Source organism: Balaenoptera acutorostrata, chromosome 1 (assembly GCF_949987535.1).
Source record: "Balaenoptera acutorostrata chromosome 1, mBalAcu1.1, whole genome shotgun sequence".
NCBI lineage: Eukaryota > Metazoa > Chordata > Mammalia > Artiodactyla > Balaenopteridae > Balaenoptera > Balaenoptera acutorostrata.
The window spans coordinates 137115979-137136338 of record NC_080064.1 but is presented as its reverse complement, the minus strand read 5'-3'; the positions used below and the strand labels follow the sequence as shown (position 1 = coordinate 137136338).

At 43.9% G+C, this 20360-nt stretch overlaps 1 protein-coding gene across 1 annotated transcript in view; it reads left to right on the top strand.

The window, feature by feature from the left end:
- The window catches only part of ASTN1 (astrotactin 1), a 328148-nt gene that overhangs the window by 121409 nt on the left and 186379 nt on the right, over positions 1-20360 (top strand). The window contains exon 2 of the mRNA XM_007165368.2: positions 3309-3496. Coding sequence (XP_007165430.2) covers positions 3309-3496 — 188 coding nt within the window. The remainder of the gene's footprint in view (positions 1-3308; positions 3497-20360) is intronic.

The window sequence follows — 20360 nt, the reverse complement described above, 5'->3', positions numbered from 1 at the left end:
TCCCGTGTCAGATCTTGCCAGGAGAGGGGAAAAAAACCAAGGAGGAAACTATCATTCTGTAATGATCTTCAATCTAAAAAGTGACAGACACCTTCACTGGCAGGTATAGCACCCTCCTTCCTTCACCCTTTCCCCTCTATGATGATTCTGGTCTGGGCAGAATCAGGATGTCATTTTCCAAAGGAATCTGGCATGAATAACCCATAGATAGGTTCAGAGGGCTGGGCTGGAAGCCGAGGCTAGAGATTCTCTGCTCTCAGCCCACCTCCCCATACCCCCACTGCACCCGTTCTTTCCTTGGTACCATCACTCCTAGAACCTTGGAGCAGGAGTCCTTCCTTCTCAAAAACAGTCTTGGCTGCCAGTGGGTACAGGGTTTCTTCTGGGGCTGATTAAAAGGTCCTGGAATTAGAATGGTGATGGTTGCACAACTTTGTGAATATACTAAAAACCACTGAACTGTATATATTGAAAGGGTGAATTTTATTGTATATGACTTATATTTCAGTTGTAAAAGAACTCATGGAATACTAAGGCTTTGTGCAAACAATTTAAATACTGCGGCACAAAAATTCCTGAAAGACCCCATGGGCTTTCAACTCAATTGCTTCCTCTCTTTATGCATGTTCAAAGGTCATGTCGTCTGATGCCTGTGTTGGAGGTGGAGGGGATCTGATAGAAATTCATTCATCTGTCTTAGTCCCTGTTCTGTGTCAGGCTTGGGTGACTTTGGTCTGGGTATTTACTTGTCTCTGCTTCCACAGTTAAAACAGGGGTAATGAGCCTGGCCTCCTTGATGAGGCTCTCCTGGGAAATAAAAAGCCAGTTTGTTGAGGGCTTTAGAGGTATGAGGTGCTGGATTCCTCTTGAATAGTTACAGGAAGGGCTAAAGTGGGACCTGACATGTGTGGAATAGAGCAGGTGCAGGCAAGAGGCTGGATGTGTGTTGCTCTAGGTGATTTAATTGTGCCATTAGGTGCTCTATTTGGAGCTGTCGCTGCTTGTGATTCTTATGTCTGTGATGAGAAGGAGATGGAGTTTGGTTTCTACTGTAATGTCAGGAAATGAACTTGGGAGAGAAGGGTGTGTTTCCCAGGAAGAACCTTCCCAGTGCTTTGATGTGGAGGCTTGATGAGTGGTTAGAAAGGGTGAGTGCTGTCGAGTGGGGTTTGTGATTGCAGGACTTGTGATGAAGTGTCATGCGGCAGCTGCGGGTCTATGCAGGCACCCTTGGAGGTGTGCCGAAGGGTTTCTGTTCACCTGGAAATCTGTAAAGACCCCTTAGAGGAAAGATGCACTTGGGAAGCTTTTGTCACTGCCTCACTTAACAAATGGAGCTGTGCCTGGGGAAAACCAGGACCAGGCTGCAGGGGATCTTCCATTTGCATACCCTCTGCCCACCACAGCTTCCTAGATGCTTGTGCCGGTCACTTCCAGAGCGTGGACAGCTTACCAGCCCAACAGAATGACTAAGCCCTTCAGGCGATTAGGGGGAGAGGCTAAGAATGAAGGGGACTCCGAGCACCTTGTTTTTGCTGCACCCTCGTCCTCTTGCACACTCCAAAGTTTATTCTCCTTCCCGGAGGAGAGGTAGGATGGTAGGATGAGCTAGGGAATCATCATGGGCTGATGACCTGTGGCTCATGAATCCTTCTCACTGACCTTCCCTGAGAGGACCAGCCAGTATTCTTCATCTTCCTCCTCCTCCTCCGTATTCTCCTATCAATGTCTGAATGTCTGTTCCCCACTTCTCTATCTATTATAGGAAGTCCACTCACCCTTCAAGACCCAAAACTATAGTATCTTCTTCTTCTGGCAATGCTACTTTCCTCCCATCTTCCCCCCTCTACCCAAGCAAGATTACTCCTGCCTTCTTCTGTTTCCACAAAACTTTTATGCATGTGGTGTAACACTTTACACATTCATTCACAGTGGGTTGCTTTGGAGAACTTGTTGAGAGCCTCATTTAGATTAGTCTCTTAGCGCCTAGAACAGTGCCTGGTGAGTACATAACACATGCCCCATGTGTGTCTGTTAAATAAATTAATGAAAAACTATATAAGTAAATAAATACAGCAGAACATCATTTGTACACTCCCACAAAGAGTGAAAGATATTTATAAACTCTATAAATATTTTAAATGGCTTTCCTCTTTATGATTGTGGTAACTTGATGAGAATACTATTCTAAAGGGATCTTACTATATCTTCTTTAGGTGTAATGAATTGTTTAGTCAAAGGTGATAAATTTTGGGAGAAGAAGCCATGTCTTTCGAAAAAAAATGAAATTTTATAAAGCAATGCTTTGCCAAAGTATGTTCAGCAGAACATTAGTTTCCGAGGATGATAATAGTTGTTAAGGAAAAAGTGGTCTTAGGGCCAGATGAAGCTCAAGAAAGCTGGATTAATCAGGTTCTTTCTGTTGTGGGATGTCTCAAAGTTTTGATCTGATATTGCTTAGGAATATTAGAGAAAGGGACACATAACAGTATACTTCTGCAGCATCACTTAACACCTACAGTATGAAGTACATAGTAGGTTTTGGTATATTGTTATTTGTTTGTTGTTGATATTTCAGTGCCTGGGTCTAGAGCTCTGAAAGCAGGTGAGTGCTTATGTCTGTGGTAAGGACCTGCTTCTTTGCAGCCCTCTCATGTATACCACCTTTGCTCTGCAAAAATGAAGAGAAAAAGTAAAGAGAATTAAAACGTTACTTTACCTGCCAAAGCAAGTATCAGACATCTCCAGTGGACTATGCAGCAAATGATGGCGGTTTTAGAAATAACCTGCCAGCTCCAGTGGCTCTGCAGTAACCTCCCAGGACTCTTCTATAAGTGCCAGTTCCCTGCACAGTAATTACCAACTCTCTCCTTGGCAGATTCACTGGTTTCTCAGAGTAATTTCTAGGGAACTCACACTTTCAAATTTACAAGAGGCAAAGAATCTTCTATTTACCTCAAGGGGTCATCAGGGTATTCAAACTGTGCTAAGTAAAGGATGCTATTGATCATAGAAATATGGGGAAGAACTTGAATTTTTACCTTTGTATTTTTCTCAGTGGGTGAGAGGCTGGGCTACTAGTTTATGGTACAAAGACTGATGGGGGGATAATTCTCTTCTTCTCAGGGCCTCTTCCCTTCCTTGAGATTTGGAGCAGCAGTAAGCCTGACTTAACTATAGTTAGAAACCCTTTGTTGTCTTCATCTGACACTGGCTAATTGGTACCAATGTCTAGGAAGGAGATGAAAAGGAGATTTGGACTGGTCCAGTTGGAATTCTGACCTGTGCCTTTGGTGTTTGTCCTCTAGAGATCTCGGGGAACACGGAGGACATCCCTCTGGTGCGCTGGAGGCAGCAGTGGCTGGAGAATGGCACTTTACTTTTTCACATCCACCACCAAGATGGTGCCCCGAGCCTCCCTGGACAAGACCCAACTGAAGAACCCCAGCATGAGTCGGCAGAAGAGGAGCTGAGAATCCTCCACATCTCAGTCATGGTAAAAGCAGCACAACTGTAGCCTCTCAGGCTATGGCTTATATTTCCTTGACATTAAGAGTGTGGGTGCCGTAGACATAGCTCTGTAGGACCCAACTCCACAGTCTGATCGTTGAACTTGTCAATAAGTACATTTCCCATTTATGGGAAATATCTCCACCTGTGGTGTAAGTAAAAATTGCAGTTACTTCTGTACCACCATTACCCGACGGTTCTAAGAACATGCCTAGATGGGGAGTAACTTCTACAAACCAGAGACAGTGTCAGATGGGGGTAGTGGATTGTCTTAGAAAGGCATTATTCAATTAGATCAGAATATCTTATAACAGTTTCTCCATAAATGTTTGCTGAGGGACTGAATTGCCAAGCTGCTTGCTGCTACTGAGCCCTCTTCTCCCAGATGGGAGAAAGTCAGTGCTGGCTTTCTCTCCTCTCACAATAAAGGGCGTGCCAGTTGATACTTGCCTTTCTCTCTAGCCCATCTCAGAAGCATCACCATCAACATCCCTTCTAAGATATCCCTTCTGAAAATTAGAGAATTTTTCCTAAAATTCTAGGAACTTGTGTTTTAGAATCTCACTAGAAGGTAAGTGCTACAGTGGCAGGCAGGGGCTTTGTTTGGTATTGTTTTGCTCATTGGTGTATCTTCAACACCTAGAATAATGCATTCACATAGTTAATGCTTAATTATAATTATTTGTGGAATAAATGAATGCATTTCCCAGTAGAAATGGAACATGCCTGATTCACTTGGTACTCTTATTAGTAAAATCAATACATCACCTGCTCCTAGGGTAGCTTGAAAGCAGCTTGAGACTTGACTGCTTATCTGCGGACTATATGTATGGGAGGGGATGGGCTCTTTCACTGTTAGGAAACTCAACAGAGAACCAAACGAGGTCTTGATCTAAACTTTAATTGATCTGTTACTCTGGTACCATCACTATGTGTTGTTTAGTTTTGTGTATTAGATTGGGGAAAACTGAGCACATTTTAGATGTATTAAAATTTTCATTATCTAAATACTTGGCATGGAAAATATCCCCATAAAATCTCAGATAAAATCTCAGGATGCAAGCCTTCTATTTCTTCCTCAGCCAGTGTCTCCTCCATGAATAACTGACTTGATAGATTACCTGCATATGCACAGCTGCTCTGCTTTGTTTAAACTATGTGGTTGAGAAAAGAGTCCTTGAATAGCAAATGGAAAAACTTCAGTGTCCAGATATGCCAGAAAGTGAGCAGGTAAATCAGGTTACTGTGCCTCACATTTACAAATTAATTGAGGTTTATAACATTGGGGTTAGAGTACTAGTACATCCTTAGTCAAAGACCACTGTTTCTTCTCTCAGGGAAGCTTGTCTTCTTCAGTGTAGCTTGTAGTTTCCAGATTGTGGTGAGATCGGGCAGACCTGCAGAATCAACCCTGGCATCGCTTGGGGTGACAGATGCAGGGGTCACATTGTTTTTGTATTTATCATGCGGTCTGATTGAAAAGAAGGGTACAATGGTAGACTGTCCACCAGCTATCCACATCCTCCCACCGATGTGGGAAGCGGTCATTGTGATGGATAGTTTTTGTTTTCTTTTGGTCCAAGACCATTTCAAAGGTCCAGTTTTTGTAACACCACAAAGATGTTTAGGGTAAAGAGAACTGTAAAGAGATTCCCAGGAACTCACGTTGGGAGTGGCTGTGTCTGAAAGAAAGACCCTGAGTGTAAGAGGTTAAGACAGGCGAGGTGTCAGAAGGTGTGTTTAGTGGGGGTTGGGGAAGTGGTGTGAGCATCTGTGGGAGGACAGTCCAAAGATTGTCCTAGTTGCTACATGATATCTTCAGTGTAGCAAGGACCCCATCTTCCATCCTCAGAATGAGGTGCTCCAATAGATTCTCCAGAGAAGTGTGTGTGTATGCATGTGTATGTGTGCACATATTTGTGGGGATGGGTGGCTGATCAAGGATGCCAAAGAATTTGAGGAAATAAATGGTGTCCTTAAAACGTAATAACCCTTACAAGAAGCCCTACGTTGCTAATGCTTTTTGTTGAGCCCCCCTGGGCAGGAATTAATGGAAAGTGGACACTGAACTGGAAAGAGAACAAAAGTCAGCCTTAAACCTGGGACTCTTTGAGCTCTTTCCTTCATATGCTACTGGTTACGCATGGCAGACCAACAGTGATGTTCAGTTTTCCAAATAAAATGGGAGAGATTACTGATTCAGCTTGACTTTAGTTTATTCTGTGTTATTTTCAACTAAGCTGGAGGGCGCAGAGGTTCAAAGGGCTTGAGTAAAGGGTAAGGGTGGGCAAGTCTGTTATTTGTCTCTGGCTTGCCCTCTTGGATGTGGATGGGTCCACAACTCCATGAAAAATTCAGGAAAGCCTGTGGCTTCTGCAGGAGCACAGGGCCCCCAAGGTGAGCTGAAGATACAAGTGCTCCCTCCCATCCTTGCAGAGATGGTGTGGTCAGTGGAGCCTCCTGTAGCCCCTCTTGCTATCCCACCTTCCTCCATTCCTAGCGCATCCCCCCTCAGACACTGTCTCTCCTATCCTTTACATTCTATTCTAGGAACAGTTTCAAAGTTTGAAGTTTCGTATCTGCCCTCAACTTAGAAATCAAGCCTGAAGGTATCCTGTTTGAAGATGTCGTTCCCAGAGTCTCTGATGGTTTCTTCTTAAGAGACTCAGGGATTGGTAGACTTTATCTGATACACTTTATGCCATATCTTTTGGAAGTAAGTAGGCAGCCATTTGAGTCATCTGGAATGACAACATTACAAATGTTAGAAGATAGCAAAATCCTTTGACTAGTAACAGTATTGGGCAGCGAAATGCACTTAAAGAAGTCTTATTACCCAAACCCTGTTAGTTATGAAATAACAATAGCAGGGCTATTTTTCATTAACTATAACAATCAATACTGATGCAGTTTTTAATTGGATCCAAATAGTGTAATTCAAAAAAGAGAAAAGTTAAGGTTATCAAAACATGAATATACCCAACCATTTCTCTCTTGTTATGAAAATGTATATTTAAAAGCTTAACTAATAAGCCAAAATATTTCTAACATGTGCAGAGGGAATTAATGGTTCTGTGAACACCTTAAAGTTTACATTTCTTTCATTTTGTATTTACACTTTTCTCATCCATATAGCCTCAGGGCAGGGGCTGCTGTTTATTTTTATATTTTGCATTTACTGTGTTTTATTTACACACAAAATGTCAATATAAGTAATGAGAGAATGAGATACAGAGGAAAACCCTTTTTTTAAATCCTTTTGACATTGTATGGATGAAAATTGGTAAGTTCTCTCTTACACTGTGCCCAGTATATATATACATACCATCAGCAAAATCATGGGCTTACAGAAAACCAATACCTCAGCTAGGAACTTGGCAATTTAAAACTTCAAAAAACCTTTTGCTTTTCTTGTTTTTCAATCACATCCTAAAATTTTTGAATTATTTTTTCCAAAGAAGTACTATTTCTTCCTTACATAGAATAATTGGATTTCCTTCCTGAAATCTTATATTATTGCTTTGAGGGTCACATGATGTATTTTAACCTCCTGCATGATTCAAATGTGGCTGAAGAGATTTATTTCGAATTTTGCAAGATAATTGATGTTTAAAACTACAAAAGTACACAAGAATTCTCTTTTGCAAACTCTTGAACAAGTGAAAGCAAAATCATCAAATGAAAATTGCTATGTGAGCTTAAACCAGAAGTCAAGGAATTCTTCAGTTATAAGCAAATTGTTTACTCCATTGAAGATCAAGTTTTAATATGACCTTACATTAGATAGTCAGACTCTGTGTGGATTTAAATTTCCATATTGTACTTTTGCTAATTTACCATGTGATCTACATTTTTCTTCTTAAAGTACACAAAATAATTTAATGGTGCATAATATAATTTTAATGGATTATCTACTTATTTCATCTTTGTGATTAAAGATGGCAGTGTTAATAGACTTCCTGTATGCATATGGGTTGGTTAAGTATATTTTTCACAGCAAGCAGCCTTTCAAAAATGCTTCAGTTTGATATATATGTATATATATTAGTGATAACTAATATATGTAATATATATATATATATATTAGTGATAACTCCCATTGGTAGATAATATCTTTTGTAGTTCAGCCTTCTTAGGCACAATTCACAATTGAGGAAAAAAATAATCTTTGAGCATTTGTCTATCCCCCTGAGAGTTTTATGAAGTGAACCCATCAATCAAGCCTGGGTGCTACTCAGGACCACTAGCCCCAGCTGTGTGGAGCCCATTGGCCAGTGTCTGCAGGTTCCTGTGGCCTCCAACTGCTGGCTCCTCAGGGGTCCCCAGGCTCCTCATTTCTGGGAACCCCAGGTGAGCCCATGACGCATAGTTTTCTTTGGGGAGAAAAAATGTAGGAAACAAGGTTCAGGATGTTCCATTCTGGGGAGATCACACTTGGGGCTGAGTTAGTACAAAGCCCACAGAACACACGTATGGGGGACCCTAAGATTGTGTTTCCAGGACTGCAGACAACTTTGTGCCCGAGGACCCATCCTTGCTCTTACTTGAGCATCCTTACTCAAGTTCAGTTCACCTGCCGAAGCGTCACATATTACTTGCTTGAAGCTGTCTTCATTTCACTCCTAAAGCTCAGCCATTTCTAGGGCAGAGAAGAGCAGTTCTAAGCATGGTCATTGCTATGTGCCACCAAGACTGTCAGGTACCTCATTAGGTGTACGTGGGCATAGGAGAGAGGGCTAGATGCTTTTTCTTTCAGTACCTTTTACCTTCAACAAATCTGTTACAAAAAATTTGTTAGCAAATTCATTCATCAGGATCACTTTTGCATCTTTATTGTCAATTGATATTATTTGTTGAGTTGGAGAGAGGATCCCTTAATTTATCAGGGCTAGTCCTTCTGATCTTTAAGAAACAAATGGAGGCGTTAAGACATCTTGTGTTACCACAAAGGACAGAACTGGAGTAATAAATTGGAAGGTACAGAAAGACAGGTCCTGATTCAGTCCAAGGAGCTTATCTAGGAACTCAAGCCATCTATCATGGGACTAGATTGACCTATTGGCCATACTGTTCACCTACCAAAGCCATCTTTGTGTTCTTGGCCTTCCATGAGGAAAAGGGTGGGCAGTTGCTAAGATAGCAAGACCCCTAAAAACAAAACCCCTTTGTTCTTGGGTTGTCTCTGTCTGATGTGTAACAGACTGGAGATGCCAGGGTCCATTTGAGGGCTATTCCAAGTACTGAGGGAGAGTTGGCTTGCAAACCTCCCCCATCCGGCGCCGTGGTTTGGCTGTGCATCTCTTGTCGACATGCATTAGGTGCAGGTACATGTGAATCCATTAGCCATTTCAATTGATCAGCTATTCCATCTTGCTGGCTGCCCTCCCCTATTCCTGTAGAGTGGGAACTGGGGTGTAGTGGAAGGAAACACTGCATTTAGTTGGAAGGTGGTCTTCAGATCTGGCTTTACCACTTTATGTAATCTGCTGTCCTTTTGGGAAGCTTCATTACCTCCTCTGTGAGATGAATGCATTGGTTAGGCTTTTTAGCTTTAAAGAATGGAGATCTACTCAGACCTTCTGTGTAATGGAGGTTTACTATAGCAATTCATATGGAGGTAAGGGAGACAGAAATCCTCTGATGTAAAAAAAAAATCTGAAAAGCAGAATTTCATGAAGCCTGGAACAGGTAGGTTGTGCAGGATCCAAGTCATCTTGTCAGCCCCCAGCCTCAGCCCTTTGTGGTTTAGCTTTTTGCACCTGTTTCTGTTACTTTTGTTGCCATAATGAGAAACTTTGTCCAGTCTACTCTGTAAATGTTTTCCCCATTTTGACACTTTTATAAAATGTTTGTACTATCCATGCACTCATCAAGTCACCTCACTTATGACCTCACCTGACTGCTCTCAGCTTTACAAGGTTTCCAGTTTTGTTCCTGTGGCTGCCAGCTTCCCTACTTCCCCCCACCCTTTTTCTAACTCAGGGAAACAAGCAGATGGACCTCCCTAGTTACTATAGTTCCTGTATGTTCAGAGACTTTCCTATCAAATTATCCCGTAGGTAGATGTAAACTTAACCAGCCTTCTTCCATTGGCTATAGTTATGGGGAGGTTGGCTTAGGTGACACAGAAAATGGTCACTCCTGCTCCAGGCACAGCTTGGAACCACTTCCTTTAGTAGAGGCTGATACGTCATGAGTCCGTGATTCACTTGTTTAATACAGTGGGCAACTACAATCTAACCTGTAGAGGTGTTAGGAGGATCGAAAGATTTCATCACCACCATCACATCATCATCACAGTCTTAATTTTGCACTTACTATGTACTTACTATCTAAGTACTTTCAATATACATTAGCTTACTTTTTATTCGTATCACAACAGCATGAGGTAGAGTTTGTTATTATCTCATTTTACAAACGAAGGGACTGAGGGCCAGACAAGCTAAGAAACTTACCTGAAGTCAAACAACCCTAAAGGTGCAGAGCCAGGATTTGAATTGAGGCAGTTGTCAGAGTCTATGTACTCTAAGAAGCAACCAGCTCATATCCTGGCCCATAGTGAGCGCCCATGATATATTTATTACATGTCCTTTTACCAGCTTTTGTTGTTTCGTCAACTTTTGTCTGCTGAGACTCATCTGACACGTGTCCCCATTGTTACTTCAAAGCCAATAACTCTTTGAACACTAGGGCCCACAACCAAGGTGACATGCAGATCTGTCTTTCTGTGGCTACACCAGGAAGCGAACCCCAAAATTTGAGAGTCTGTTCAGCTCAGCTGACCCCACCTACTAACCTTGGCTGCAGCCACTCTGCCTCACAGCGGGCAGCGGGTTTATTGGCAGAGAAAGGAGGAGGGAAGTTGAGGACTTCGAACTCTAAAATTGTGAAAGTCATGTAACAGTAAACTTAGGCTTCTTCATATACATACGTTCACACTTTTGCAGTAAATTTCTAGAAACCAAAAAAGCATTTTAAAAACATTATTGACCTATCATTGATTTTAAAAAATCATTGACTCATTCATTCATTTAGTTATTGATTCTTTCATTCAATGATATGTCAGGCTTCAGGTACTTTTTTTAACTATTAAGGAGATAGAAAACTAATAAGACAAGATTCTGTTTTCAAGGAACATTCAATCATATTAGTAACACTTAACGTTTGAGGATGGCCTTTGGCAGAACTGAGTGTCAAGTGGTTCCCTGTTCCATTCCATTTTTTACGTCCTCTTTACAATTCTATTCTTCTCTTTCCTGAAGCTCATAGAGGCCTTCAGTTACCCCCATTTCTCCAGACAGCAAGGAAAATAGCTAAGAGGCCAAATTTTCACAAGGATGCTAATGTCTTTTGACAACTTGATGTAATATCCTGTTCAGCAATTTAGCTCACTTGATATACATGCCAACAATTTACTTTTAAGTACTTAGTTCCAAAAATCCCTGAAGATCTTTTTGAAATAAAGAGTCATAATCTCTGTGGGGTTTAAATCAATATTAAGAGCTGGTAATATTCATAGTAATGAAGCTATCCCTTTACTCACTGTGTTCCAGACAACGTATGGGATTATTTTCATGAATAATATCAATCAATTTCCATAGCAGCTTTGTGAAATAGTATTAAACCTCCCATTTTTCGGATGTGAACACTGAGACGTAGAGAAAGTAAATCACAGACCGAATTTCACATAGGTGGAGCCAGGATTCCAGGCAAGTATATCTGACTTCAGACTTCACTCTGCTGTGAGACTGCAGCTTGGTGGCATGAGGGTTGGCTGGCTTCTCCAGTTTTGTAGGCTGTGGAACAAATGTGCTTCTTTTGGCTAGCACAGCAGAAACCCTTTGGTTGATGAAGGTTAGGAGGGCACATAGAGAATTGGGCAAGATACTGTCATGGTGGAGTCTCTGAGTCACTTCAAAAAGTGAAGAGCTAGACTGGGCAACAAGATCAAGCATTACAGAAGCCTGGGGTTGGATCTGAGCAGAGGTCATTGAGAAGCCAAGAAGCCACTGAAGGCTATAAGTTCTGTGGTATAGTACTTTAGTTCTGTGGTCTAGCTATGGTAGTTTATAGCAGTGGCTTTGCTATCAGAGAGACCAAATTAAATCCTCATTCAGCCACTTACTAGACTTTCTAGTGGCTTTGGAAAAATTGCTCAGTCTCTCTAAACTCGCTTTTCTGATCTGTAAAATGGGAATGATAATAGATTCTACCTCGTAGGGCTGTTATGCTGATTAAATGAGGTGATTCTTATTAAGCACTTCCTACAGTGCCTGGCCCGTGGGAGGTGCCTAGTAAATATTGCCTAGGTAAACTCTTGGGGTGCCGTGTAAGCTGGATGTAACCATTTCTGTGTGCAATGTGTTACCCAGGGGCCTGCTACCTTAGGGAGCCAGGAAAGCAGGTGGGATCATAGCAACATCTTACAGGAGTCCTAGAGGGGTTTTGCTCAGGGAAAAGACTGAGGCAATTAGGGACATCAGGGCCACCGAAGGTGCCCATTACAAAGCTGGGTTGTGGTCATGGACATCCAGGGCATTGTTAAGTCACTTTTATTGTTTACAGGGTTTCCTAGCAGCTATCCTGTGGCTTAGGATGGTAATCTCAGCTCCAAACTTCCCTGGAAGAACTTCATTAATTAATTTATTTTTTTCATCAAACCAAATGACGTCATTATGGGAATTCCTTTTCTGCCCAGGTATCCACAGATACAAAGATTGTTATTACATTCACAAGAGAAAAAAGAAGGCATATAATGATGGGTGATATTCAGGGTCAGCATTGGTGGAAAAACTCAGAGATTCTTTTTCTTAATGCTGTTATCTTTCCTCCAGATCATGCTGTCTTCCCTCACCTTCTGCCCCTCCCTAAAGCTTTGGGATTCTCTCACAGACCTGAAGTTTGTCCTTAAATAGGACCTCAAACCCACACCCATAGGCCTTGGTTGGAGACAAACTAGATTTAGGTAGAGTAGATAGAGCTAGCTGGGCCCACAGAGAGACCTCTAGCATGGACAATGGCAGGAGATTAGGCCAAGGATCTGTAAAGGGCCAAATGGTAAACATTTTCAGCTTTGCAGGCCATTTAAGCTTTGTTGCAACTATCTAACTCTTGCCATTATAGTGCCAAAGAAGCCATACACAGTATATGAATGCATGGTTGTGGCTGTGTTCCATAAAACTTTATTTATAAATACAGACAGTGGGCCACATTTGGCCTAGAGGCCATAGTTTAGTGACCCTGATCTAGTACGTTCTCCTCATTTTATCTACAGAGCCCAAACAGAGACTAGACTCTAACAACTCGGTAGAAGTTATAGGGTTCTATTTGCAGTGTGAAAGATAATAGTTTGCTAGTTTTCGTTAGACTCCCATAGATTGATTATAATTGTCACTTAAGGAAGGCACTGATAAAGACTGTTCTTCCTAAAATTCGAGGCATATGGTATTTACAAGTTCAGGTGAAATGCACTCACATTAACCTCTCTCGAGAGGTATTGATGGTATTGAGGTATTGATTAGTGAAGACAAAAGTTGATGAAAACAAAAATGTGCTTAGACTTGACAAAAGAAATATAAACAGGGGCTTCCCTGGTGGCGCAGTGGTTGAGAATCTGCCTGCCAATGCAGGGGACACGGGTTCGTGCCCTGGTCTGGGAAGATCCCATATGCCGTGGAGCAACTAAGCCCGTGAGCCACAACTACTGAGCCTGCGCATCTGGAGCCTGTGCTCCGCAACAAGAGAGGCCGCGATAGTGAGAGGCCCACGCACCGCGATGAAGAGTGGCCCCCGCTTGCCGCAACTAGAGAAAGCCCTCGCACAGAAACGAAGACCCAACACAGCCATAAATAAATAAATTAATAAATAAAATAAAAAAAAAATAAGTGAATGGCAGGATTAGCTTCCTTTAAAAAAAAAAGAAATATAAACAGGATACCGATTAGCAAACATGCTGTCTTCTCTTCCCTGTGGCTCCTGCTTGGTTTCACCTTTGCCATACACAGTAGACTTATATGAAATGCCTGTTCATGTTAGAATATCTCCTTAAAGCAAAATGCCTGATATAAATGTACATGCGGGCATGAAGTAGAATTGTGCTTCCAGACACATCACCATCAAGTTGGTGATACAGAAGGACTTTACGAGTTGGTGGTGGCTTTCTGCCTTGCTGAGGAGGCTGAGGGTGGACAAAGCATTTTAAGACCTCGTCTCATAAAATCAGCTGTGACTCTTTCAAGTATCTGCTCAAGTTTATTCAAAGTCTTGCCTACGTGAGAGGCTGATGTCAGGAGCCCTCCTCAATGTTGCATAGGGGCCCCCATGGTACATCCGGCGAGGTTGGGAGCCTCTTAATACTGCCCTGCTATTTATGAATTCTCCTGACACCTCTATCACTGCTGCTGACGTCCATAATAGCAACAGAGATGAGTCAAGGAGCCTTCTAACTTGGGATGAATCAGATGCTCTGTTGATACATGGGACTGTGCCTGACAGTACAAGTGCTTCATGGAACAGTATCCGGAGCCTTCTGGGCTCTGGCTCCCAATCCCACAGTTTGCTTAACGTGAACCTAAGGTGACTTCTGCTGCTCCAACACCATAAAGAAGGCAGAGCTGTGTGAGATCCCTACAGGAGATCTGATACCAAATGTTTACTAAAGGATTCAACCTTTTGTTTTCTCCCTGCTTCTCTCTTGTCTGAGGGAAAAGATGGAAGGCTTTGGGATTAAGGCACAAAAGTGTTTTGGATTTACGAGTGAACATGTCAGGATTTGGCATTTATGGGCCTTAGACACATTATTAATAGAGTGAGGTAAGTTGCCACACAGAACAAACGCAGACGTGCTCTGCATCCCAGCAGTGACGTTAAAGCATCTCTCTCTGATTCTCTATCTATTCCCGAAACTTCATGGAGTGTATACATCCAGGTCACCGTCCTCAGGCTTTCCGCTGGCTGTGTCAGTCCCCCCAGCCCCACTCGCCTCAACGCTCTGCTGACCAGCGAGAGCAGCCCCGGCATCTAAGGCCTCCAGCCTCTCTGGGTCACGGTCGCCTTCCTGGGACTCCACCTGGAGTTGGGATGGGGCAGCAGCCACGTGTCCCAGCCAGGGCTTCCATGGCAGAGTGGCGCAGGCTGAGAGCCCAGCTGTACTCGTACAGACTGTATTTCCTTTTTCTCTCTCCTCAGCAGTGATTAAAGCTCGGTCGAGGCGACGAGCAGCCTCATGTTGGATAAGACCACTGAATTAGAAGTCAGGAGGCATTCGCTATAGTCCTTTTCCCCAGAAGAGTCTGTGAAACCTTAGGCAAGCTCCTTCACCGTCCTGAACGGCAATTTTCTTATCTGTATATGAATGTTTTCAAAACTTTAGGCATTCAGGGTTTTTGCCAAATTTTTATACAATCTGTGTTAGTGTTTTCAGAATATTTTTATTTAAATCGACTGTCTTTTTCAGTTTGAAGTTATTTTAGCTTTATCTCAGATGAAAATGCCAACAAAATCATAGGTTTGAAGTAATAGTTAATTATTTCAATACAGGTTAGGAAAGATAAGATTTTATGAAATAAATAAAAATGTTTCATACTTTGACCAGCCATCAGCATGCCATCGACCAGGAGCACGGTATGGGCTGTGTGGACTCTGCCTCGGGAATCCCAGCCTAGATGCCCTTCAAGATGCCTCCGGATCTCACTTCCTAGGAATATGACAATGAAGGACGGATGGGACACTAGCAGTCCCTGGTTAAAACAGACCTCAGGGTAGTATATTGAGAAACTTGATTCCATCCCCTTCAGCAACCCTGCTCTTCTTTTTTCCATTTATGAGCATGAGATGATGGTCTGTGGGGAAAAGGATGGGCTTCTGTGCCTATAGGTTGGGTTGATGGTGGCAGTTCTGCCCTGGGAGGGAGCTGTCACTTCCCACGGTGCTGATCTGTTGGAAGGAGTTTGGTGTCTGTGAGCCCTTGCCTGTGGCCCACTGGGCTCTCTCTGCAGACACTCTGAGATTTTGCTGAACTGCTGGCCCAGGGCCCCTGTGCTCAGCCAGCTCTGCTTCTCACAGTCCCCAGGGAGTCTCCCTAGACATGCCTCCACCTTTGCTGGCAGGAAGTGCTCCAGGACGGAGTGGCCTCCGGACCACGTGAGGGATCAGGTCATAGGAAGGGCCCACAGCCTCCAGCTTGGGGGACTTGGTAAGGGGAAATGTCCCACAGAGCACTGTGGAATCACCTCTGGAGGACTTTGGGTGCTCTAAGAAGAGGATGTTTATCCTCCTACGTAAAAGGCCTTCAGCAAAGCCAGAGGTGGCGTGATTCCTGGCAAGCACAGCCGAGCCAGTGGTTTTATATTTCTTCCTCACCTGACTGCCTCAGTTGCCCTGTGTGCTCTGTTCTCAGGACAGCAGTTAGGAGGAAAAGTCTGTTTTAGAAGGAAAATTCCTGACAGGATAATGAACTCTGCCTTGCTGACTAACAGTGAAGGCACTTACAGGGCACCTTCCCCTCCTGGTGGGTCCCGCTGGTTCTCAGCACAGCATTTGTGTGGAGACAAGGACAAGGCAATGCCAGATTTCCATCAGGAACCAGGAATGCGAGGTCCTCTCTGAGGCACTGGACATTCAGCTGTTTTCCTCTTCCTTGCTTCCCTCTCCTACATGCTTTTTGTGAGTTTCTTTGCCTCTTTGCTCAAGTTTGGATTCGATGTTCATTTTTGCCTGGTTTTATCTAATGGAAAAAGTTAGAGTGGGAAGTGGGCTGTGTAACTATTTCTGTGAACACATTCAAAGGGCTATTTCTACATCCAGACATTTTTCACCAGCAGTCGTGCTACATGCTGCCTTACCCAGAAAATATCATTTTCAGTTCACTAGGGTTGCAGAGGAGAAAGGCCATTATTTCACTTATGAATCATCCACACAAATAGTGCATTTTATTATCTGGGAACAGAAGGATCTCAGTCTTCCTACTCATTCTTTTGCCCAGGATCCCCCTTTCTGCACTCTCCTGTTCAGTGTCCCTGTACCTGTCATGGCCATGGCATTGTCCCCTTGCGCCCTCCACTCCTCTCCCTGTGTATGTGTTCAAATCCTACCTATCTTTTACGTCCTCCCTCAAATATCTCCCCCTGGCCACCTTCCCCAATCTCTCAACCAGAGACCATGGCTTCTTCTTGGTTTCCTGTGGCCAGGCCAACAGGAAAGATTCCTCTGAGCCTCTCTCATGGCTGGTATCTATTTCTATCCAGTGTGTTAGTATTTTGATGAGTCTTTTCTTCTCTACTAGGTTCCTAAATGGCAGGATCTGGTCTGAGTCTGATTCATCTTTATATTTCTTACAGCTACCAGCACAACGCTTCACACAAGAAACATCCCCAGTTGGTGTTTGTGGAATGAATATTATTTGTTTGTATCATGTTTTTTCCCCCTTGGTCCTTACATCTGTCTCTTTCTCCAGCTCTGGCTTCTCTCCCTCAAGCTTCTGACTTACAGATCTATCTGTCTGGATGTCCCACGTGCACTCCGAACAACACAGAACAGATGAAATGTATCATCTATCTTCCCCACCACCCTCTCCACCTCTTGTGTTCTCTCCTCGCTTGGTGCAAGGGCCATCAGCATGGTTACCCAGGTCAGATCCCCTTTCCTCCCTCTCCCTCCTCATTCAATCCAGCACCAAGCTCTGCTCATCTGATTTTCTGAAAGTTTCTAGAATCCCTCTCTTCCTTCCCTCCCCACCACCACCACTGATACAGGCCCCCATCACCTCTCAGCTGACTGCTGCATGGGTTTTCCACCTGTTCACGCTGCCTTCTGATACCATCCCCTCAAAACTCCCCTCTCGCTACCACCGGGCTGTTCCTAGTAAAATCCAGCTTCGACAATGTCACCTTCCTGGTAAAATGCCTTGAGTAGTTCCTCACTCTGAAGCGTAAATTCCAAGATGTTGAACCTCTCATGATCTGACCCTTCTCTTCCATCAAGCCTTGGTGTCCACTCTCCATTCTAGGTGCACTGACCAGCTCAGTCATCTTTCCTGGACCTCCCTCCCTTGCTATTTAGTTCATCTGTGATTTCACTAGTGCCATACTTTTGGTGTAAAATGTCTTTTGTCTCCTCCGAGTGGGGTCGCTTCTAATGCCTCTTTAAAATTAGTCCATGACTTCGCCTAGGAGGCGTCCCTGGGCCCCTTCCCTCTAGGGTGGGCCCTGCCAGTGCACTCCCTGGTGCATATTCCTGCCCTAGCCCTCATCCCTGCAGGAGGCTGCCTCCACTGAGTGTGATCTCCTAGCTAGGAGGGATCGTGTATCTCTGTATCCCAGCCAAGGGCCTGGCCGAAAGAGACTCTGGGAATGAACAGACGACCCTGTGGGGAAGGCCGAGCAAGTCTGCCACCATAGAAAGCTGAGGCTCAAAGAGGCCAAGGGGCCGAATGATTGGTACGTGGCACTGCTGGGACTGGGGCCCAAGTGCTCAGTCAGGGCCACTTCCTCTGTGTTGCAAGGCCTTTGGTGGAATGTTCTGCTCAGGGCTCCTCTCTGGTCGTTGGGGTTCCTTTCTCTCCGCTAAACCCTCACCTCTCTTCTTCTCTCCACATAGTCGTGGAAAAGGAACTTAGGGAAGACTGACACAAGCACCAGAGCTGGCCAGGTCACAAGGCCATCTCTCTCTCTCTCTATATTAAAATTTGGGGGGCTTCCCTGGTGGCGCAGTGGTTGAGAATCTGCCTGCCAATGCAGGGGACACGGGTTCGAGCCCTGGTCTGGGAGGATCCCACATGCCGCGGAGCAACTGGGCCCGTGAGCCACAACTACTGAGCCTGCGCGTCTGGAGCCTATGCTCCGCAACAAGAGAGGCCGCGATAGTGAGAGGCCCGCGCACCGCGATGAAGAGTGGCCCCCGCTCGCCGCAACTAGAGAAAGCCCTCGCACAGAAACGAAGACCCAACACAGAAAAAAAAAAAAAAAAAAAAGAATTTGGTTTAATTGACACTAAGCAAAATCACTGTGAAAGATCTTCAGAGTGAGAACTTCAGCTGTGAGTGTATTACATGGCATGGCATGAGGACCAAGGTGGTACCACCTGGTGTTAGACAATGAAGAGGCCTCTCCCAGGACCTGAAGACTCGACAGTCCCTGACCCAGACTTCTGGGCAAAGCCAGGCTCCCAGGAATAAAAAAAATCTTGTTCTTTTTTTTTTTTTTTTTTTCCCCTGTCCTCAGTGGCTGTGTTCATACCTCTGCAGTTTGCAGCCACAGTGCCGTGACCCCATCAATTGTAAAGTGTGCCAAGTGAATCTGATACTAATCATAGGTAAAGTCCTGAAATTTGTGACTGGTTTCCTTTTTTTCCATTAGAGAGAAGTCAGTGTTACAAATGACCTGTAATAAGGTCATTCTCACTCAACTTGTATTCTGGTGCGGCTTCTTGACTGAGAGAGAAAAAAAATGGAGTGACAGCTGGTGCTGGGAGTACATCAAACCCTCGGTGTGCCTGTGGGATCTGCCCAGGGTACAGCCCGCGTTTGTCGTGGTGCGGTGGCAGAGAAAACTGTTCACATTGTTGGTCCTGATGGTGTTTGGCCCTCTTGCTAAGCCAGATTTAATTTCTCCAACTACAGAATGGAGTGAACAAGAACTCCTCCATCCTACCTGCAGTCACTCTGCAGAACTAGACATACAAATGTAAATATATATATACACACATAAATACAAATAATGCTTATATTAATAAAAACAAAAATTAAAGCTTTAGTTTCTAAGAAAAGGGACTTTTTTTACACTATTCTTTTCGTAAAGCACATATATCGTTCTTCCTATAATTAGGTGCTAAACCGGTGTTTTAAAATGTGATAACAAATGTCTTTGACGTCTCTGATGATGAGACTCTATTCATGCAGAGCTCTGTGGAGGACAGCAAGAACAGTCAGTTCCAAGCACAGGTCAGTTCGTTTTACTAGAAAAGCATCTCTGTCAGCTTAAACGAGCCCTCTGCCATCTCACAGCGGCTTGCTAACGGTACAGAAGGATACAAGCTAGAATGAAGTTGGGTAGGTAGAAGCCATCATGCTTTCTGAAAACACAGCTAATATCCTCTGGTTGATGGGTCTGTAGCGTGGACCTCCCATTCCTCACTCGCTTGGGTTGAGGAAGCAGACCCCCTACTGTAGCTGACTCCTTCCTGGGAGGCTCTACAGCCGAGGGAGAACCTCAGGGTTGGCCAAGGAGCCAGCTGAGAAGAGCAAAGAGGGCTTCCAGATGGAAGCCTTAATTCTGAGCAGACAGTGTAGATATCATGCTATTTGTGCTTTATCAGCTTTGCCAAGCCAGCTGAATGTGCCTCCCTGTAATTAATCAAGCAGTGAGCTGTTTACAGAGGGTCAGTTCTGGGCTGGGCCCTCCGCTAAGGCTGGGACTGTAGAAAGTTTTTAAACCATGGTCTCTGCCTGCAAGTCTAGTCAGAGCTATGATATGGGGAACAGCAGAATCAGGGATTAAAGATTAATTAAGAAAAGCTCTTATATGCTTTAAAAATTGGGAGCGAATGCCATGTCTGAGAATTGGAGTAATCAAAGTAGGTTTCAGGAAGGAGAGGAACTTATGCTGGGACTTATAAGGGTGTGAAGAACTGAGGTAGAAGGAGGGTGAGGAAGGACGTGTCGGGGAAGGGAGAGGGCAAAGGTGCAGAGATGGGCATAGACAACCCTGTCACCCTATCCTGTTCTCTCTCTGCCCCTCTCTCCCTTACAATTGAACTGAATGTTAAGAATAGAAAAAAACTAAATCACTCCTATTAAAAAGTAGAAAAGTGAAACCTCGCGGACGCCATGATATGCACTAAGTCGTAATGATGTT